Here is a 22,735-nt window from a genome sequence, read left to right on the forward strand (position 1 = left end):
CGATACAAAGTATTTCAAGAAATGATTAAGTTCACACACGCGCACCGGGTTTCTCAATTACCAGAAACTCACTGGTCACTTTGAAAGTTGGTGCTGCAGCGCCGCTCACACAGCCTTCTTCCTTCAGTGTCAGGGCTGCAGTTCCTGCCCCTCAGACACTCCCAGGGTGGTCCTCCACCACATGGGAACGAGCTTGTTGAGAAGAATGAAAGAGGAAGCCTTCCACCATGGCTTCCTTCACCATTCCCAGTCTGCTGCAGGGAGTTCCCACTCCCACGCCCCGCTGGAGAGGCCTCTGCTTCCTGCACTGGCCTCCTGGACCTTCTCCTGACGTTTCCCTCTACCACTGGGTTGGGCTCCATTTATACACCGGCAACCTTTTAAGAGGTTGCATGTGTGGGTTATTATTCAGCCTTGCCCGACCACAATAAAAGGGACATGCCTGACCCTCACCACTCTTAGCAGGCATCTTCCTCGTCCCAGTACTAGAGTGGTAAAATAGCATAGTCTTCATTGCTCTTTGTTGCCCCTTCTTTGTCCCAGTAATGTCAAGTGTCAATGGTGGAGAAATGAGGGGAGCCGACTTATAATAGCACATAAAGTTTGGGGTTGGGTGGGTTGTCACTTGGAAAAGGGGGATACTATGTCTGGTCCAATGGTACCCCATTCCCAGTCTCCAAGGACCCTCCACCCAGGTGATCCTCCCTCACTTATCCGCCTCCAGGAAGTCGGGATCCAATAGCGATGGCCTTTCCCTGGCCACCTTCGTAGAGGATCCAAAGGGTTGAGGAGTGAGAATACCTTCATGTTTCTCACATTCCTTGAACCTATTGTATGCTCCAAGTACTGTGTTCCTCACTACAGCCCTTATTCCTCCTAGACTAAGCCTGCCTGCTCAGCCATTGCTATGTACCGTTTGGATAGCTCAAGCTAAACCTAAGGGGTTACATCCCTGTCACTTAGGGTGGGTTCTTCCAAGTTCTATCACAGACAGTAACTTGCGTAAAACTCCCTAACATAATCCATTATGCTATGACTAGAGGAGGTTTTTTGAAGTAACACGATCATACCAAGTCTGATAAACATCTATTGCACTAATCCCATCATGTTACATCTAAAAGAAGTCGTTTTACAAATACGTCATGTCCAAAAGAGGTCCCTTTTTGTTACCCACCCATCTAATCATAGTTGTTCACTGCATTTGGTGAATCAACTGTATTGTTGTATTTTTCGCTGCATTTATTTTCGAGCAGCAGGTTAAGGGGACATTAAATATTGATTTTTGGGTAGTGGGTGAAAGTTATGGGGGAGCCAGCTCCAAATAAAGAAATGTTTTGAAAAATTCTGCAAAAACACCAGCGCTATCAGATATCTCTGATCCTCATAACAATCCGTGTATGCCGAGTCCAAAAGAGTTTAAAAGGAGCCACTGGTATGAATTCCCCTGTGCCATGTCTAAAAGAGGTCTATAATACATGGCAGCCTGCAATATCCGCACACGCCTGAAAGTGGTCACTCCAGGAAATCATTTGCGTGTTACAGGCTGACATCACAACTGACCTATTATGAGAAAATGACATCACAGCTGCTCTGTAATCCGTCATTACACTTCAATTGCAACGTCATAATGCCTGCTGCTTGAGCCAGAACCAAACTCCAGCTGTCACTGACTCTCTGCCCTACCTTTGATTGTTAACTGTTTCCCTCCTCAAGCTTATGTACTGAGTAACTGGTATGCAACAGCGCCCTGATGCCCTTAGGCTTAGGTGCTTTACAAATGCAAACTAATAAATGCATTTAATTAAAGCCGTCACAATGACTAGTTTTTCAAATTCTGTGCTTGTAAAATAGTTTTCCTTGACATTTTACAGGCAGTAATTGACATTGTAGTAAATTACTGTACACTATGAAGCTTAATAGATGACCTTAATTCAGGGCCCCCCGAGCACAACCGCCCGGAGATACTCGTCTCTACATTCCACTGACAATGATGTCAGTGACTGCATAACAGACGAGTAGGAATCTGCATATCTCTACTAATGCTAAGTACAAAGGGCGTCTAAGTTCGTCCTGAACTTCCATAAGAAATGATTGGAGGCTCCCCCCACTCCAGCAGTTTTTCCAATGCATTTTATTAAACTGCTTCAGCTATTTTTCAGCAACATTAAAAGCTGCTGGTTAGCTTTTCTTCATTGATTATTTGGAGCAGCAAATGGAAGATCCTTTCCATTAGATTAAGCAAGAGGGCAGGTAGTAAAGGAGAGAACAGTGCGCGGCCATGTATTCTAAGGAATAAAGCATCCCCTGCAGTACCCAAAAAGGATATTGACAGTCACCTCTGAATTCTGTGAACTTATGAAGGATCTCGGTCTTGGGCCTCGTTCCTCTGTTTGGTCGCAGAACTCCTTGGTTACTTGCAATATCCTTATAACGTACGGTAGGGGTTAATTTATCCCATATATTTTACTAATCAGGCTACATTTAACTCACTCTTCATACTCTTTCCCCTCGCTTTCTTCCTATTTCCCCTCTTTCCCTTCTCAATTCTTCACTCTCCTCGACGATTGACTCCCATTACCCTTTCCTTACTTTTTCTCCCTCCTATCAAACATCCAAACCCACACCTCCGATCTTTACATTCCTCTCTCAGACACGCTGTAGGACACTGAAAACATATTTTTCTCCTTCTGGCAATAATTCACTTTCTTTTCTGCATTCCTCATACGAATGTACCTTTTTTCCTTCTAAAAAATACTTTTCGAATCTTATCCATTCCTATTCATCCCACCCTGTCATCTCCTTTTGGCATTTATAAAGCACCTATACACACGTGTTTCAAGGCGCAACAAGACAAGGGGGGGGAACAAAGGTAGGACAAAAACAACAATCTTACTAGGCCTTGACATTCAGATCGCGCAAGTGTAGGGGAAGGGAGGGGTGAGAAGCGCCGGCGGGTGGGAGGGATGGAGAGTGCAAGACAAAGCAAACAGCAGAGAGTGCAGCCAACAGGTGGCAAGTGCAGGTGCTCGGAAGTGCAGCCAGCGGGTGGCCAATAAGTGCAGGAGAGGGGGCTCTAGGGTTACATAAACAGACCATAAGTGAAGGGGGTTGCATCTGGACAGGCAGGGACCTGGGCCCAAATTCAGAGTGTGGCCAGGTGACCAGTACGTGGATCAGGCAGGAGAATAGCAGGGGAGAGGAATAGAGAATGCAAAGAGAAAGTTCTTGAGGTGGTTCCGGAACCGTAGATGGTTCTGCTAAAGTTTCAGAGAGGTAGGGAGAGTGTTCCAGAAGGAGGCCCCAGTCGAAGAAATAGATCTGCCCCCAACTCTTGGCTTGGCAAAGTGACTGACCCTCAAAGAGTTGGAGGTGGAGGACTCAAGTAGGAAGATAGTTAGGTAGAGAGAGTTGGCGGTATCGCGGTACCATGCTCCAGAAAGCCTTGTGGACAATGCAGAGTGTCTTGAACTTGATCCTTGCTGCCACTGAGAGCCAATGAAGAGATTTCCGCGGTGGAGAGCTACGTTCCCTGGGCTAGTCCTGTACTGGATGATTTGTAGAGGACGGAGAGTAGAGGCAGGTAGATTTACAAAGAGGTTGTTGCAGAAGTCCAGCCTAGAGAGGACCAGAGCTCTGGAGACAACGTCTGGGGGAAAATGAGGAAAGAAAGAGTACCTCTGAGGAGGTGCAGCTGATTGTGTGACTTCTTAGAGATGTCAGAGATGTGAGGAGGGAAGGAGAGTGTGGAGTCGAAGAGGACCCCTAGGTTCTTAGCCTCACAGGTAAGAGCAGGAAGATGGGCCAGGGTGGGCGGCCAGAGAGTGAGGAAAGGAAGGAGATGGTGATCCAATGTGTGGATCTCCGTTTTACGGGCATTAAGGCAGAGATCATTGGTGGAACACCACTCCTGAATTGCAGACAGAAAATCCGGGAGGAGAGAGGGAGAGGAGGCGGCTGAGGGGACCCCTGAAAGAGAGATGAGTACCGTCCGCGCAGCACTGAAATTTGGAGCAGAGAGCAACTATGCAGTGGGCGAGAGGTACCAGGTATTGGTTGAACAGCCAGGGAGAAAGATTAGACCCCTGGGGAACACCACAGGTAGAGAGAGAGAGATAGAAGAGAGGAAGGACCAAAGTTGAACGAACCTGAGAGGGTTAATAAGAGATAAAAGAGGTCGGTCAGGCCAGGGCCAGATCGGTGATACCCAGGTTATCACGGAACCGGTTGAGCAGGATGGCATGGTTGACCGTTTCAAAAGCAAAAGAGAGATTGAGGAGGATAAGGACAGAAGGAAGGTTAGAGGCGAGATTTGAGAGCAAGTCTTTGTGGATGTTCAGGAGAGCAGTTTCCGTGCTTCTGGTCACGCTGAAGCCAGGCTGATGGTCATGGAGACAACCAACAGACTCAGTGTAAAGTGGGAGATGACCAGATTGTCCAAGGGTTTGCACAGAAACGGAGTAATGGAGAGCGGGCGATAGTTAACTGGACAGGAGGGATCAGCAGAGGGGAGCGAGGGTGTCAATGTGGTCCTTGACAGTTTTGGATGAACAGGGTAGACCCTGTTTTGATGCGACTTTCATAGATCAGACTTTTCTAGCAATATCGTCAGGGGTGAACAAAGGAAAGGAAGAGAAGGGAGGTGGAGAGGCGTCCACAGCGAGGCCAGGAGTAGAGGAAGAGCATGGAGAGGAGGAGAGGGTGTACAGGATGTCCTGGGTTTTTGTGAAGAAACGAGGGGCCAAGACCGTGCAGAGGACCAACGAGGGAACAAAAGAGGTAGAGACTGCAGCAGGATTGGCCAGCTCCATGCAGATTTCAAAAAGATTGGCCGAGTTGTTAGATGCCGCAGAGACGCAGGCTTGGAGGTGTGCTCTCTTCTTAGTGTGGACAGAGAGTCGGTACAGCCCTTGGAGCAGGCGGCAGGCCAGTTTGTCAGAGGATGGACACGATGCCCTCCTATTCCTCTCATCCACCCTACACTTGCGTTTAAGGGTGACAAAGTCTGAGTCGCACCAAGAGTTGCACTTGACATTGGGCTTCAAGTGGATCCTCATGACAGGGGCAAGTACATCAAGAGTGTCAGAGATAAAACAATAGAGGTTAGACAGGTCTGTGTCAGGATATCAGTTAGCCAAAGGTGCAGGAGTGGGATAGAAAGTGGCGGTGAAAGCCTCAACTGACATGCTTCATGGGTCGGATGACCGAGAAGGTGGATGGCAGTGCTTGAATCGCCTTGGCTGGAGGGGAGGGGTGGGGAGCTAGAGAGAGAGAGAAAGAGAGAGAGAGAGGAGGGAGGAGAGAGAGAGAGAGAGAGAGAGAGAGAGAGGGGTGGAGGAGAGAGAGAGAGGAGAGGTGGTGAGAGGGTTAAGAGAGGGGGAGGCCTGAGGAAATCGCAACATCCAATGTGTGCCCTGCAGAGTGAGTCAGGCCAGAGGGAAGAATAGCGAGAGAAGGAGAATCGCAGAGGTTGCGAAAGAGTCCTGAAGGAGGACTGGAAGCTTCCAGGTGGATGTTGAGGTCTCTGAGGAGTAAACGTTGAGTGGTAGATGCCAGGAGGGAATGGTGGGGCAGGGGCAAGGGTGGAGAAGGTCTGGCTTTTTTGATTGTTATTAATGAAATACAATTATGCAGGTAATTCCATCTCTGGAAGGGTAATCTGCTAATCAGAATACCCTTCCATAAACTCCATGCCAAAAGCATAGTGTACACCTGTGACTATCTACCTCAGTATCCTGATCTGCAGCGCTTGCTCTACCAGGGGCACAACAAGGTCACAGATGCCCTCTTGCCAGATGCAGCGACAGCCAAGCCTCTGCAGAGCAGGGGCTACATTTCAGATATACACCCCTGTTCCAAAAATGCCATACCTCTGAGGGTGTTGTCCTGGTGGAAAGTTAGACTAAATATTAGCCATATCAGAATTAGGGTATGGTGGCCAGCATCTGTGAAAGTTATCAAAGCCCCATCAAATTGATATGACATGTGTTGGACCTGTGGGTCCAGTACATCTGTGGAAGGGTTATGTGCATTTCCCTCCAGACGAGGCTGGCCCCTACCCACTGGCAGGACTGTAGCCTTGGGGGCCACCTTTTGTTCCGTTTTAAGCACAGGTAGCAGCCTTTCTCAAGGGACAGCCACTCCACAAGAAGCTGGTCTGGGAACAGGAATAAAAGGGCACAACCATTCACAAAAGCCTTGGCCTCACACAGGTGTGTTGCATATCTGAAGGCCTTTGATTCTATTGATACGGGAAAGGAGCTTAGTTAGTGTAAAGACGGGGAGCTTTGTACAGCTGGAGGAAGGTTGCACCATCTTGTTTCTCTCTGTCTCTATATCTAATTCCTGTCCCCTCCACTTCCTTTAGCACAAAACACTTTGGCTGTGATATCAGATGGCTAAGCCCACCTGTGTATGTTTACCTTTAAAAGAGGGTGCCTCCCACCACTTCTTTGAATCATCTTTTGGACATCAACCCTTGAAGATTGTGTTGGACCCTGTAGGGAGAGCAGTCCTCTACAATGTCCTCCGGTTGTGAGGTGAAGACAGATGGTCCAAGGCAGAGGCAAGCTCTGTCCCCTAACAATCCACAGAGCATTGAATCTGCTGCTGTAGAGAGACCTGCCTCTCTGACAGCCACAGCGGTATCCAGGACCTCACTGTGTTGAAGGACTCCTGCAGTTGTGTGCCAGCCTCCCCTGTGTTTGGAAGCAGGAGAAAGACTCCTCTTTTGTCCCAAAGCCCCTGAATTGAGACTCTCAGGACCCAAACCACCAAGACAGCCATAAACCTAGTGTTTTGCCATTGAACTGCTTGGAGCCGTGTTTTAAGAACATTTCCAAACATTGGAGCCACCAAGACCATCTGGTGCTGCCTTTTGCACTTTTCAGATATTCAAATTGCTCGCACTGCACCAAGAAGTCTGGTTTGGTGCTGCCGGACCACCAAGAACCACAATAAGGTACTATTGACTACTAACTGCCCAGTTGGTCAATTCTTGGGCCCTAGAGAATGGTCAGGTCACTTATATCCCTTTTACACCCAAGATCATATCCTTTTAAAGAACATTCTGGTTATTACTTGCCTTAAGCCCATGGTTCCTTACTAAGAGCGCTGCTTCTCTTCCATCTTTGCATATTCGGTCTTCCTCCTACACAGGTGTGTTTATCGTGTTTTGCTAGTTAGTTATCATTACATATGGTGAGTTTAATTACAGTATATATATTTGTATAGAACCTCGATTGGACATTCCTTTATTTCGGACAGTTATACTTCGCTGTTTGGGTCGCTACTGAACCACATGCACCCCTCTAAGAGTATAACCTTCCCTCGGCCCATGTTACCATAAAAGGCAAAGGAGGAATAGCTCTTAAATGTGCCTGTCTTACCTTTATGATTGTGTTGGCTCTTGGTTTGTAGAAGTACAAGGACCGAGTAGGCACTTTAGCCTCTAATCATTCTTAAATCCCGCTGTGCAGAAGTCAGTTCGCAAACCTACAGCTGGTCCTGCTTCCTCCTGTCTCTCCCCTGCTGATCTTGCTAAATATTTATTAAATTAAGTTCTCCAAATACAATCTTACCATTCGTCCTCGTAAAACTCTTCTCTACAACCATCCAATTCTCCTTCCCCCTCCCAGTCCTTATCCTTCTTTATTCTCTTACTAGAGTCTGACAATACGCTTCTTCTTGCCCGTGCTCACCCTACTGCTTCTGGTCCCTTCTTTTCTCGTTCCTAGTCTTTCATCTCAACATACCTTTCTTTTCCGTTCTACCGTTTCTATTTCAAGCATGCTACTATTTTGAAAAAAGCCTTCACTCCCTTCCAAATTCCATCCCATCTCTTCTACCTTTTCTCTTCAATGTTCTGGAGCCCATCATCTACTCTCAAGTCTCTTGATCAACACGTTCTTCTTCCCCCGACCCCTTTTACCAATCTGGCTTTCGTCCCATGCATTCCACCAAACTCTCCTTGCTCTATGTCACACACTCACTCCACTCTAAACGTCTCTCTATTCATTTTCACCTGGATCTTGCTCCTTCCATTGATACGGATGATCTCCCAACCCTTCTTGATACTCTTTCTTCTCTGGGTTTTTCTGTCTGTCCTGCTTTGGTTTCTCTCCTACCCAGTTGATCTCAACTTTTCTGTCTCCTGGGCTGGTAGCCCATCTCCTTCACTCCCTCTTCAATTTGGTGTTCAAGGATCGGTCCTTGAACCAGTCCTATTTTCACTCTATACCTCCTCTATCCTCTATTATTGCATAATTAAGCTTCTCATTCCATTTCTACACCAATCTCAGCTTTCTCTGATACTCTTCAGTCATCTCTTTCTGCCTCTTTCTTTCAATATACTCGTGGATGCACTCTTGCTTTCTTCACCTTAACGCAGCCACAACAGTAGTTATTTTTTCCTTTCCTAAACTGTCTCCCTTTCTCCAACCCCTCTTTCCTTTCCTTCTTCTGCAAGTGTCCTTGGTGTTCTCTTTGAATCAGCTCTCGCTCTTCCTACTCGCACGTCTAATATCTCTCGCACCTCGCATTTCAACCTGTAAAATATTCTAATTAGCCATCCCCTTCTTTCCTTTAACACCACTAAATCAGCGTCCGGCTGCAGGGTTTGGATGTACGCACTGGAGACTCGAATCCTGGTGTCTTCAGTGGTGCCTCGGGAGAGTTTACAACAGAAGCCTACATTACCCGGCATACACAATCATGGGGTCAGACACACTGTGGATGGCATATGCAGCCTGTAGTACGCACTACAAATAGACTTACGGTACAAGCCACTGCACTTCTCAACGGCTTCAGCGAGAGTGGCGTCCTTGGTGTTTGCTTCATTCTGGATCCTGGTATTGCTGACGTTGGTCTTCTGGTATACTGCCTGTTCTCCTCGCCTGCTTTGGCGCACTTTGGAACTGCCTCATACATCTATTTTTTGACCTCTGAACCCTGCACTTTGGATTGCTTTTTGGATTTGCAGCTTGTTTTGGTTGCCATCTTTTATTCCCTGTTGGCTTTAGCTTCAGTCCCTCATGCGGTTCGGGTCAGGTCCCTCAAGCTCACCTTTGTTTGGGGGTACATGTTACGTGGCCTATGGACTTCTGCCCTCTAACTCTGGGCATCACCCCTGGTCTGAACTGATATCCTTACAGGTAAGGTGTTGGGAAGTGCTGGTGGGAGAAGGCTGGGCAAATTTGTAGGTAATATCCTCACCTATGCGTGCCTTTTCTCTTACGGCTCTGGATTGAGCTTTTTAGGCTGCCTTTCACCACCTTTTGTGGTATATCCAATCACAACAGCCTTGTATTAAGGCTGATGGCTGACGTGGCAGGGTTGAGAGAAAAGTGTGCAGTTCCTAAGGTGAATCCACAAAAACGGCTCCTGGAAATGACTTCTCTACTTTTATCCTATCCCATCCCATCTCGATTACTGCTCTGGCTTACTCATCGGCCTTCCTGCTTACCAGCTTGCTCCCCTCTACTCCATCTTTAAATTTGAAATCCATACGCTCTTCTGTGTCCCTCCCCATTTCTCCATCTCTCTATCTGTTCTTCACTCTCATCTTTACCCTGGGTTTCTTCTGAATCTCTTCTTTTTCACTTTCTTTTCCATTGTCTTGAAATGTGATCACTTGTCACCTTTTACTCTCCACCCAGTCTCCTACAATCTCAAACCCAATTTCTCCTTGCTGTTCCTAAATCGCCGTGTGCCCTTTTTTAGTTTCCATTCTTTATCCCTTCCAAAATATCTAGAATATTCTCCCTCATTCTATTTACTCCTCTTCCGCCATTCAACTTGTTCAATCGCACTTAAAAGGCATTTTGTTATTTTCCTCAGCCTAGAATAATGTATTTCCTGCAATATTTTACCTTCATGTGTTGTACCATTCTTTAACCGTACACAGTGCTTTGGTGAAATTGCTTTACAAATAAAAATAAATACAAATCCTAGTAAGCCATGCCCACAACTGGTCAATTAGTTCAATGATAGTAGTAATCCCATAATGCATGTCCAAAAGCAAACCATTGCACTCATTTCATTATGCCCTGCCTAAAGGAGGTACATTATACTAATTCGATTAGGCTATGCCTAAAGGACGTCCATGGTACTTGTCCCATGCAGCCATGTCTAAAATAGGTGCATCAAATTAATCCCTTTAAGAAATGTCCAAAAGAGGTTTCTTGTACTAATCCTATTAATTCCATGTAGAGTAGGAATATTATAACTCCATTATGACATGTTTGAAAAGGGTCCCTTGTACTAATTTCACATCTTAAAGAGTTCCATTGTAATATTCCTACTGTTCCATGCCAAAAGAGGTTGATTATATTGATGCAATAATGCCTGGTCTAATGAAGATCCAGTTACTAATTCCATTATTCCATACTCAAAAGAGATCTATTGTACACATCCTATTATGCCAGGTCTAACAGAGGTCCATTATACTAATTGTACTATGCCATGTTTAGAAGGAGGTCCATTATTCTGAACAAATCTTATTAGGCCACCTATAAAAGAGGAACATTATTAAATTCCATTCAGCCATGATTAAAAGGAAACCCTTGTACTAACTTCCATATTCCACATTTAAAAGAGGTCTGTTGTATTAATCCTATTCTAACATGTCTAAGAGGGCCACAGAATTATGCAATGTCTAACAGGAGCCCATTACACCAACTGCATTATGCCATGTTTAAAAGGACATTAGTACCAGTTCCCCGATGCCATGTCGAAGACAGAGCCATTGTACTAATCCAATTGTGTCATGTCTAAAATAGGTCCATTATACACATTTTATTAAGCCATGTCTAAAAGCAGGCCCATTACATTAATCCCATTAAGCCATGTCTAGATAGGGTCCACTGTACTAATCGTATTATGCCCTTTAAAAAAAAGGTCCATGTCTACATCAATAACTGCAGTGCTCTTAAACCGGCCAAATCCCCATCAAATATCCAAGCGCTCTTACGTTGGCCATGTCCCCCATCAATGATCCTAGCGGTCTTACATTGGCCATGTCCCTCATGTCATTGATGATGGATTCCAGTGTAGACGAAAGAGTGACCATAGGATCCGTCCGGCGCCGGTGGATGGACTTGTGAGGACGCTAAAAGAAGAAGTGATCAACAAAGAAAAATTACAACGAGCAAAGAAAGGCCAGCAAATGAGCAGTATGACAAATAGAGTCAACAAACAGAGAGAATTCACAAAGAGCAAGGGCAATTTCACAGAGCGAGGGAAGGCGAGCCCACAGAAAGAGGGAAGGCGAGCCCACAGTGTTAGGCAGAAACCTGTGCAGTTCCCTCTGGGACCACTGCAAAAGATTTAAGACTACAGGTGTGTGGCAGTAAACCCACTTGGTAGCAGTCTGTACCACAGAGATTCACTTGGTAGCTGTGGCTGAGCAGTCAGACTTCCCTCAAGAAGAGTTGGGCAGTATACAGAGTATTCACAATAGGTCAGAAGAGCACAGTAGAACAAGTAAACACTGACCAGAGCTTGGTGTAAAAGAGATATAATTATTTATTTAAAACCACATCTAGAAAAACACACAGGCACTAATAGTAAGCAATTCAAAAACACGGTCACTAAAAGACATACACTCCCTTAGAAGAATTTTAGACAAGTCTTAAGTAAAGCCCCACTTATTTTCAGACAGCGGTGAGCGCTTAATGCAGATGGCACTCTAATAATTCGTTTTAAAAGGGAGAGAAAAGCAGAGTATAATATGAAACAGATCCCCACCCTTTTCATAAGAACAAAACAAGAGAGGGAGGCAAGTAAAACCGTGAAATTAGAGTTCAGAAGGCCGGATCCACTTTAAGAGGATCAGAACGAAATGTGTCCAAGGTCACACGGTTGAAGTGCACAAGAGTCTTGCAAAGGTTCAAAACAAGAGTTGGACCAAAAGAAAGGGACCCGTTAGAAGGACAAGGCGGCCAACCCAGTCCAGCAGGTTAAGGGATTATTATTACCTTGTAGCAATCTTTAGAAAGGGAGGCCTGGCGGACACGGTACCTTAAAGTGGTGAGAATACTCCAGCGGGGGCAGTTGTTCCTGGCAGCGGATGCAAGTCGGTGCTTTGTCCGGGGGGAGAGAGGGTCTCGTCGGGGAGGAAGACAGGAGTCCGTTGCACTGCCAGGGAAGAAACCAGCCGCGGAGTCCTCAGTAAAAAGGAACGGTCCTTTTATTTGCGGTCCAGTGTTAAGTGGCTATCCGGTTGCCGGGGTGCTTGGCACGGGCATTTCGACCACAAGACGGCCTGGGATGCGAAAAGAAGAAGGTAAACTGGTTGTGCCCACCAGTCAGGGGAAGAAGCCTCTCCAGTCGGGAGATCTTCTGTCGTCGGGAAGTGGTGAGTCGGTTCCGCAGGGCTCCACCGGTGGTGTCGTCGTGGTAGGTCGGCTCAGCTTCTCCCTCATCGGATTCTCAGGTCCTGTGGCGACTTCTGAAGTTCCAGTCCCCAAAGCCCTGCTTTTATGCAGCACACCCCCATTCACTCAGCCTAGCTGTCAATCAAACATGCTAAGTGGTGAGCCGGCTGGCTCACCACTTGGGCCAATCACACAAGAGTGCGACTTGAGTTACCAAGGTAACTCAGTCCAGGGTGCCTAAACCCCCTCCCACGCCCCCTGTGGTACCCGGGCAGAGTGGCACCACTTTTGGAGGCTTCTGTGGAGAAGCCCGCCAAAAAGTGGAACAAAGGGCTCGACTTGGGTTGGAGTCACATAAGAGAACACAAATGCCATTTTAGAATCGAGTCCTGGCAAAAAATAGCAACCGGCGAATTAATATTAATTAAATAAACCGGCGGTATGTTCGAGGCTATGAGAATTAAATAATTAAAGTTGGTAGCCTCGAACAATGGGAAAATCCCATAGGGATATATTTGCGGTCGAATATAAAAAGTAGTATCCACTGCCACCAGCCAAAACTCGATCAGGGGGGATGGAGACGTGCCCCCTCGACTAACAGACCCCGGGGCAATCGAATTGCCCCGATCAGTACGTCCACAATATGATGGTTTGTACCGGTTTCTGTTAATAATTTGGCACTAGTAAAGCCAATGGTGACTTTACATGCCCTTGGAGACAGTAGTCAGTCCCAGGGTATGGAGTCTATGGTGGGGTGTCACTATGACACCCCTGTGTCACTGCACGGAGGGTGCTGTGTAACACACATAGTAAAAACACATGAGACCCTATGGAGTAAAGGACCCCATAGCCCATAAAACACATTAACAGTCAAAGGAACACCATAAATCAGGTCCAAGAGTGGGAGAAAAAGAGTCTCACTCTTGGCAGGAGAAAAAAACAAACTCCAGAAATCCAGCAAAGCTGCTGGGGGACTCACTAGGTTAGGAAATTCAGCCTAAAGAGAGAATTCTCCCTAACACAGAGCGAGGGAAGACGAGCCCGCAAAGGGAGGAAGGGAAGACGAGCCTGCAAAGAGAGGGAGGGAAGACGAGCCTGCAAAGAGAGGGAGGGAAGACGAGCCTGCAAAGAGAGGGAGGGAAGACAAGTCCGCAAAGAGAGGGAGGGAAGACAAGCCCGCAAAGAGAGGGAGGGAAGACAAGCCCGCAAAGAGAGGGAGGGAAGACAAGCCCGCAAAGAGAGGGTGGGAAGACAAGCCAGCAAAGAGGGGGCGGCACTGACTGCCAGCAAAGAGGGGGCGGCACTGACTGCCAGCAAAGAGGGGGCGGCACTGACTGCCAGCAAAGAGGGGGCGGCACTGACTGCCAGCAAAGAGGGGGCGGCACTGACTGCCAGCAAAGAGGGGGCGGCACTGACTGCCAGCAAAGAGGGGGCGGCACTGACTGCCAGCAAAGAGGGGGCGGCACTGACTGCCAGCAAAGAGGGGGCGGCACTGACTGCCAGCAATGAGGGGGCGGCACTGACTGCCAGCAATGAGGGGGCGGCACTGACTGCCAGCAATGAGGGGGCGGCACTGACTGCCAGCAATGAGGGGGCGGGACTGCCAGCAATGAGGGGGTGGGACTGCCAGCAATGAGGGGGCGGGACTGCCAGCAATGAGGGGGCAGGACTGCCAGCAATGAGGGGGCAGGACTGCCAGCAAACATCCACGAAGAAAGGGAGGGAGTGTGCCCACAAAGAGAGGGAGGGGGATTTGTTAAGATAGATTTCTAGAATCTGGTCTGGTGGACAGAGCTTAGGAGGCCATCCTATTTAAAGTGAACAGGGAAGTTTACATAAAACCCAATCAAGGTAGCAATGGAGAGCGGTCAAGGATTATTTTCAGGAGAGTGTAAGTGGGGCCAGACACCGTCAGTAAGTACACACAGTTTAGTAAACAAAAATTCAATTTAGGCAACGAATATAAAACAGTTATTTATTATAGGCCTTCTGAACACACTGGAAAATGTATCTAACAGGTAGCATTATTGCAGAATACTCGAATACAAATATATACATTTACCAGAGGTCAAAGATACATCAAATTAATTATTTAACAAAGATGTTAAGTAGATGGGAGGGGGAGGGGCGCTCGAGAGCCCAAAGAAGATGGCCAGACGGTGCCAGAGCTCTGACAAATGCTAGCTGTAGCGCCTAATTGTCTCCCATGATTCAAGGTGGGATCTGCTGAAAAATAACTACACCCGGCAGCTTATGTACTGAAGAAGACATAACGCGGCCCGCGGCCCAGCAGCACCCTATGAATCGTGAGCTCCAGCTTGGGGGTATTGGCAGCCTGAAGAGTCCGCAACCACAACCACAACCAAAATACATCTGAAGCCCCAGGCCAGAGCTAGGGAGGCGGGGGGCCCCAGGCCGCTCAGCGCGGTAGCTGCTCCCACTAAGAAGGCCCCCATTGGATGGGGGTTGAGCGTTGCCTTCCTTCACTAAGGCGCTCCTAAAACCGTGTCGTGCTGGGGATCACCCCAGGCCTGCGGTGGAAGCCATTGACACGCGCCGGGTGCTACCACATTTATAAATCAGAGTGGGTGCCGCCCCCATGCAGAATATAGAGCTGCATTGGCACCCCGGTGGACCGCAATCCTATCTCTAGTCCCGGGTGAGTGAGGACCAAGAGCTATCGGCCGCATGGTGGTCCTGGTGGCCGCTGCACACACAGCATGGACCCCGTTGGGATACAACAGTCCTGCCTGCTGTGCTCTAATCCAGCGAATACATATGCTAGCGGGGACACCCGATGATGCTTCAGAACTCATTCTGCACACAGAAAGTGGGTGCAGCCTTAAATCCAGCACAGGGTACACCCCCAGGGGTGAGCAGGTGGCATCTGTGGACCGCGGGCTCCTTTTTCAGCGACGCCAACTACCCTCGGAAGCTGGGGCCCTGCATGGGAAGAAAAAGTGATATGTGGAGCACACGTTCTCTGGGACAGAGTGGGTGAAAGTGTCCAGGCGGTTATAACGGAATGCATGCCCCTCTCAGCAACCTCATAAGAGCCAGCGGCCTGTAACATTGGTGGGCCTCCTAGTCTGACATGGATAGTGTATAAACGGCGCTTGGGGCAGTGCTCAATCTCTCGGGATGCTGAAGACCTTGCCAACCTGCAACCTGGCCGTGGGTCCGCTGACACATTGACTGTGGCGCCTCCCGCACTGGACCTTAAGGACGCTGTCCCGGTATTGTGGCGCCCCCGAGCCAGCTTGAGAGCACTACTAGTGCTGGTGGCCCCTCCCCGTCATTTTAGATCACTGCTGCTGGGATGGCACAGGGTGACCGGGCCCTACAGGGTATTGGAGCTGTCGGGTTATACAACAGGTCGCTACTGATCCTGCCTCAGACAGTGCTGAGGACGCAGTCTCTGCTAGTGCTCTGGTGCAGCGCTCATCCCGCAGGCGAGACAGGATGGACATCCAGGCCCAGATGCAGGCCATACTGGTCAAAATAAAAGTAATAGGGCAGAGGAAGCAAGAAACCAATAGCGCTGTTCAAGACAAAAACAGGACCTGTAGGAGGTGCATATCAGGCCGAATGCAGATGCGGAACACACGACTGACAATGAGCAGCGCATCAGCACACTGGAGGGCATTTATGGTACAGCGTCCACCGATCTGGATGGGCTGAACAGGGAGGTGCAGCGCCTAGAGGCTAAAATGGAAGATCAGGAAAATAGGTCCCAGTGCAACAACCTCCGCTTGGTGGGCCTTCCGGAACAGACCGAAGGCAGGGATCTGGAGTTTTACATGTATGGCTTCCTACAGGAACTTTCAGCAAATGCTCGCAAATTTGAGGGCGTTCCATGCGGGGACGGGGCTGTTCAATTACTGTTCTATGGAGGTCTCACAACGCAGGAAGGGATTTAATCAGCTTGTCGACACACTAAAGGGCACAACCTACAGATTTTATCTGAAGTTCCTAGCAGTCTGGTGTATCCAATTAGATTAGCAGTGGCAGACGTTTGAGGACCCAGAGGAAAGGGTAACATAACAAAAATGTTACATGAGCATTTTGACAACGGGGATACTAAGTAACCCCTCCAGCACTATTGTAAGATAGGGTGTGCTGGGTCTAGCAGGTACAATGCTAAGTAAAGACAATTTCACTTTACTGCTCTGGAAAACAGTAGTTGATCCCAGAGAAGATATTTAAACCATAGGAAGTCTGAAAGACTTACCTGTGCCACTGCTCTGAAGGTGCTTTGGGACACAATTGGAAAAGATGATGCCTATGGAGTTAGACTCCACAACCAAAAGAAACACAGTGTATAAAATCACATTAAAATGCACGAGAGAGTGGGAAAAAGGTTCTCACTCTCCAGGTTAAAAAATCAAGTCCTCAAAATCCAGCCAAGTTGCTGGGGGTCTCTAAGGTGGTGTGTAGTAGTTTGTAAGGCTTCATCATTCCTGGGAATGTGATGATACTGTACACATCACCTTGCACTCAACCTGGGCTGGTCGCGAAGACGTTTGCGTATCAGTCGATCCATCATCCCAGGTCATGGTGTTCTTGGATGCTGAGCCCTTCTGGGGTGGTCACCATTTGCACTTCAGTGGGTAATGGATTCTGGCATATCTTGTTTGGCATATAAGACCAGGTGTTGGGGGTTACCATTGTTCTTCCATGATTTGTGTTTATTAATATGGTACAGTTGGGATGTCTTTGGTTGGCCATTTGTACTTTAACTTTGATACCCTTTCTGTGATGGCGTACGATTGAGGCGACTGGGCGAGTAATTTATTTTGGGTGTTTAGCGTTTAGATGGATTTCCAAAATCATTCCTGGTAGGAGGGCCTTGGGAGCCCACCTTATCACGGTGAACAGGGAAGACACTGAGTTTAGCCAAACCCAATCAAGGTGAGGTAACAAAACGGAAAGGTTAGTCTCTGGTGGGGGGTGAGAGTGGACTAGGGCTAAAATGAGTCCACACAGAGCAACAGCAGTAATTCCAGCTGGACGGGCAAGTATATAAACTACAATTATATATTTGGCCTTTAAATTACACACTAAGCAGATAGATATACTAGGTAAATGTTGCCACACAAAACCCTTCTAAAACAGATATATACATTGTTAGGCAAGATTGTATGCAGTACCCTTTGGGTGCACTACAACAACCCTGGCCTCCTGGCAATAGGAACCCAACCTTTTGTATAAGTCTGTACTACACAGGTTGGTAGCGTGTTGAGCAGCCGGGCTTATCTCAAGAGGGGTCAATGTGAGCAGTAGGGTGGTTACACAGAGATTCACAGTGACAAGCATTCAAATAAACTCTTACACACAAGGTTTCTTGATTAACCAATTATTAATGCATTTAACAGTCAGTTTGAGTAAGCCTTCTTCAGAAGGGGCAATATAATAGCAACACACAAATACACTCCAGAATGCACACTCTTAGTTTCTCTAAATCAGTAAGTACCCATTTGGGATGGCACACAGACACTTCCTACACCCTCAGGTGACTTAAGTAGCTAGGACACTGTGGACATTAATATATCACTGTTGCATTTATAACAATACTTTGTCAAAGGAAAAGGTCATTAGAATAAAACAAGAGATCTGACAAATATTCTGAAGCAGGTAAGTACTTTTGGTAACCCCCAATGCAAAGTTCCTGTAAGGAAGGCAAAACACAATGTCAGAGGGAAGAAGAGTCATTCAGGGAGCCAGGCTAGGCCAAAGTCAATTGGGCAAAAGTCTAGGTGAGCTGAAGCACTTCTTGCAGGTAAGTATGTTTGAGAAGTCTTTGTAGAAAAGTAGAAATCAAAGCAGGGCCACATGCTGATTAGGCTTGTGAGGTAAAGAAGCTGAAAGAAACTCTATAGAAGCAACCAAGAACGGTCTCCACTGAGAACAAGTGAGGTTACACAACAGGTAAGTTCTCTTAGACTTTACAGTACCTTTGGTTAGAAGAAAAACGGTTCCAGTTGGCTTCTGTTCCTGTGCAGCTCTGCAGATCCTGTGTTCCTGGGCCTCAGTCTTGGGGACAAGAGGGAGGACGTCTGAGGACTCCTGTACTGTAACGGGGCGATCAGCAACAAAAAAGGACCAACTTCTATTCAGTGGCACTTCGCGGTTTCAGCTCCTCACGTCTCAGCAAATAGCAACACTGCGGACTCTTGGCTGTCGAGATGGGCTTTCCTTGCATCTGAGGTCCAGCACTCTGTTGAGGTGGCTCAGGCTCGGTCAGTCCTGCTTCCTGGGAGTCCGGAGGATCTTCCAGGAGCTCTTGGCCAAATTAAAAGTGACACACACAAACTGCTGTTCCTCTCCCTGGCTCTACGCCTTCCAGCAGCAACTGCAGTGGAAATTCTACCGAGAGGATGTCCAGGTGGCTTACTTTGGAGTGGATTGGTCCCACCAACTCAAGGGGAGAAGTCGTCCTTATAGGGCTTCTCTAGTCGAGGTGAATTCGGATCTTCAGCACAGCAGCAGGGCTTCACCGGGTAAACCAACGGTCCAGGAGTTGCACCAGGCGTCTCTTCCAAGTTCTTCTTCGGATTCCTTAGTCCAGTGGTCGACTCTGCCTTCCAAGCCAAAAAGCCTCGCCTTTTAGGCAGGTTTCTCCCATTCATTTGACACCCAGCAGGGTGGCTGTCTTTGCTGGACAGCCAGCCGGTCAATCACCTATGAGTGCATTCCTGTCTCCGAGTAGGCTAAGCACAGGGAGTTTCTGGCACCTCCCTCGCTTCCTGCCGCCGCCAGAAACCCTGGAGCCAGAGGCGGGCTTCACTCGTGAATCCCGCCAAAGACAAAACAAACAAAGGGACCAAACCTGGTTTGGCGCGCACAGTAAATCTCAAGAAGAACCTTTCCACAAAGAAATGGCTAAAAAAGATGACCGGGTCATTTTTACAAAAAATGACACCCTTGGGTGCTTTACTGCAGCTGCGATGCAGCTCGCGGTAAATGTACACCATGGCAGATAAAACGAAACCTCTGCCACCAGCCATTCATCGAGGAAAGGCTAACATAAAAAATGTTACATGACAAATTGACAAAGGGAATACTAAGTAACCCTTCCAGCACCCTATTGTAAGATAATGTGTGCTGGGTCTAGAAAGTTACAAATATCAGTAAAGTCAATTTCACTTCACTGCTCTTGGAAACACTAGTTCATCCCAGAGAAGGTATTTAAACCTTTGGGAAATCTGAAAGACTTCCCTGTGCCACTGCACTGAAGGTGCTGTGTGACACAATGTAAAGATGATGCCTATGGAGTTTGTCAGACTCCACAACCAAAAGAAACACAGAATTCAAATCACATTAAAAAAAACATGAAACAGTGAAAAAAAAGGATCTCACTCTCGCCAGGTTAAAAATAAAAAGTCCTAAAATACAGCAAAGTTGCTTGGGGTCTCTAAGGTAGAGAGGAATCAGCACATTTCTGAGAATTCAGACAAACACACTTAGGAAAGATAGAATAGCATTTGATTCAATGGTCATTAAAGCACAGGTAAGTACTCAGAGGCATAGAAATAGACAGTATTCTTCTAAATGATCACAAAACAGCTTCCTTTAATCTTATTAAGTCCATCCCTAAGATGGTTTGGGGCCTTGTGCCAGAGGACACCAGTTCAGGTATTCAGATAGGTTTATATATTTGCAGTGCCAGAGGTTAGAGTGAATAGAGAGTGATACAAAGTTAGAAACAGTTTAATCCCAAAACACTAGGATGAGCATAGGGAGGGATTCTCAAACCAGGTTCCACCACCATAGGTCAGGAGTTCACACCCCTGTTACCCTATGACAGACCGGGTCGGGGGAGCAACAATTATATTTTCTTTCTTCAGGTAGTATATTGGCCAGGAATTGGAGTGCGCGTCTCACCCCCTCTTTTTTACATGTAATTTGTGGAGATCCGGACTCCAGAGGCTGCAGCACCGGGGATATTTTGCCCTACAGTGGAGAACCATAGTTATGGTTTTCCCCCCTCCCCCTGCTAAGGGTAAGATGTTTGCTCCTGGAGGGGAGCCTTTCCTTGGTCACCTGAACTGAACAACATTTTTTCACTACAGCTCCCATAATCCTTAGAGACTGCATTAGCAATTTAATTGGATTCACCTGAAAAGCAAGGCAACGCAGCCTCCCTGAAGAGTGTTGGTACACGAAAGCGCTAGGAGGAGGAGAACAGCAGCAGAAATGCAGCAGAAGGGATCCAACCCTGTGAACATTTTGGCAACAACTGGGATCTAACCCAGTGAATTGGACACTTTTGGGATTTAACCCAGTTATATATTTTTTCTTTCTTCGGGTAGTATATTGGCCAGGAATTGGAGTGCGCGCCTCACCCCTTCTTTTTTATATACTTGTAAAGCTTCCCGACTTGTTATTCTGCCTTGGTACCTTTCGCCAGGATCATCTAGACAGAAGAGATACTTGGTTTCACAGGATTTAGTTTTGGTTGGTCGCGGTACTTGGGAATCGGTTCTAGACAGCTTCCAGTTGCAAAGACCCAAACACAGACTTCTGCGGGATAGACGGCCACAGGACACCGCAGGGACACAAAGAAAACAAGATTCAACGGAGGTCACTAAGGTCAGGATGTGACAGGCGATCTTCCAGTGGCGATCACAGGAGCAGGCCCTTGCGGCATAAGCTGAAGATCTGCAAAACTCCAATGCTCTGCTCGAAACGGCCATGGTTGCAGAGAGGAAGCCCAGAACAGTGCTGGTCAGTCCACCGGTTTGGTTCAGTGACACTTCAGAAGGCTCAACAGGCATGGATCCTCGACAAGCGGTTGAGACTGGTTGTGCCCACCAATCCAGCGACAGTCACCAACAAAGGCCTTCTTGAGATCAGCACAGAGGAGCAGGGCATCACCGCGACAACACTGGAGTCGATGCACACAACAGCCGTAGATTTCTCGGGGAAAGGAATTTCCATTAAAGGCATTTCCTGAGCTGAGAATGCAGAAATAAGGCCAATGAACAATATGGCCAAAGAACAAGCAACAAACCTCGTGGCATGGCCATTTTAGGGTGATGGCCTCCTTTAGTAGCCACCTGTGGGAAATGCAAAAGTGCACGAGTAAAATGTCACAAAAACTATAAAAATATCACTGCTGCCACCAGCTTGTCTTATGTACATTGTAAAAGTAACCAAAAAAGCCATTATATAAAATGATATAAGGATACTAACTGTACTTCACTGTAAGGCGAAGTGTGCAATTGTAAAAATACAAGAATTCACAAAGTGAGACAGTCACAGTGCTGATAGCCTTAGGAACTAGTAAGCTTCCCCATATGAATGAGCAAACAGGCAAGGGAAGTAAGAAGAAGGCTTTACTGACGTCCAAAAAGGACAGGGATCAAAAAGAAGGGGTGTCCCATAGAGGTCTATGGGAGGAAAATCTTTTCCAACAGTTAGACCACTGTGCAAACAAGTATAAAATACACAGCTGCCACTGAACACAGTGCCCAGGAAAATCACGAGAAAAAAGCATAAAAAAAGAGTTTGAAAAAAGAGTCCCCCCCCCCCATTAGCCCTATGGGCTCCGGGATTAGCATATTAAAATCAAAGCCTAAACTAGCCAAAAATAGGTTCAGGGCTGCAAGAAAATCAGCAAGAAAATAGGGTGCTCACAAAGGAGGTTTCTGCACGTTGGAAAACTAGGTGTTGAAAGTCAAAGCAAACTAAGAACCCCTTTCGAGAACTGAAATTGTGTTTCTTGGGGAAGAACACCCGAATATTGCCAGGAAGAGCAACGAAGGCTGGGCCCCACGATGACTTTAAAACAAGAGCCCAGCCCCATCCTGTCCAACCTCCTGTTTTACCTGTGAACCCATTCTTTTGATACATTGGCTTTCAGCGTTTACCACTCACCACGAGTGGACCGGATGCATTGCTGTTTCACCTCCAGTGGTATGCAAGCGTGGCAGGCAGCGTGTGTGTGAATAGCAGGAAACTCACGTTTAAGTAATCACAGTGCACTGTCGTCCCAACGCGGCGTTTCTTCTTTGGAGGAAGCGGCTGCTTCGGGAATTTCAGAACCAATGATTTTCTGCGTACCTCATCAGCACTGGAGATAAAAGAAGAACCAATCAGTAACCGGACAATTGATCCATCAACAATATGGAATCGATGCTGGAGATATCAAGTAAGGAAAAGCTATTTATTTTTAATACTAGTTTTTTTCTCGTTGGCAGTGTCAGTACATTCATAAACATTAAATATCTCTGCCTGTGTGTGTGGGATCTCCGAACACTTCTAAAAAGTGCGTTAATTGATTATTAGTAAAACAGAAAAGCCAGATGATAGGCATATATTTAATGAGTTGTATTTATGTGTATTTAATGAGCCCTACAAAT

The 22,735-nt window shown here is 47.1% G+C and overlaps 1 protein-coding gene across 5 annotated transcripts in view; it reads right to left on the reverse strand.

The window, feature by feature from the left end:
- Nucleotides 1–22,735, reverse strand: part of TAF1 (TATA-box binding protein associated factor 1) — a 1,380,965-nt gene that overhangs the window by 358,723 nt on the left and 999,507 nt on the right. For 3 of the 5 annotated variants that reach the window (XM_069612352.1, XM_069612354.1, XM_069612351.1), the window contains exons 27-28: nt 22,338–22,446; nt 10,967–11,104 (exon numbers count right to left, since the gene is read on the reverse strand). In XM_069612352.1, coding sequence (XP_069468453.1) covers nt 10,967–11,104; nt 22,338–22,446 — 247 coding nt within the window. The remainder of the gene's footprint in view (nt 1–10,966; nt 11,105–22,337; nt 22,447–22,735) is intronic. The other 2 variants (XM_069612355.1, XM_069612353.1) reach the window with 1 other exon arrangement.

The sequence above is a fragment of the Ambystoma mexicanum genome, chromosome 5p (assembly GCF_040938575.1).
Source record: "Ambystoma mexicanum isolate Mex_15411 chromosome 5p, UKY_AmexF1_1, whole genome shotgun sequence".
In the NCBI taxonomy this organism is placed as follows: domain Eukaryota; kingdom Metazoa; phylum Chordata; class Amphibia; order Caudata; family Ambystomatidae; genus Ambystoma; species Ambystoma mexicanum.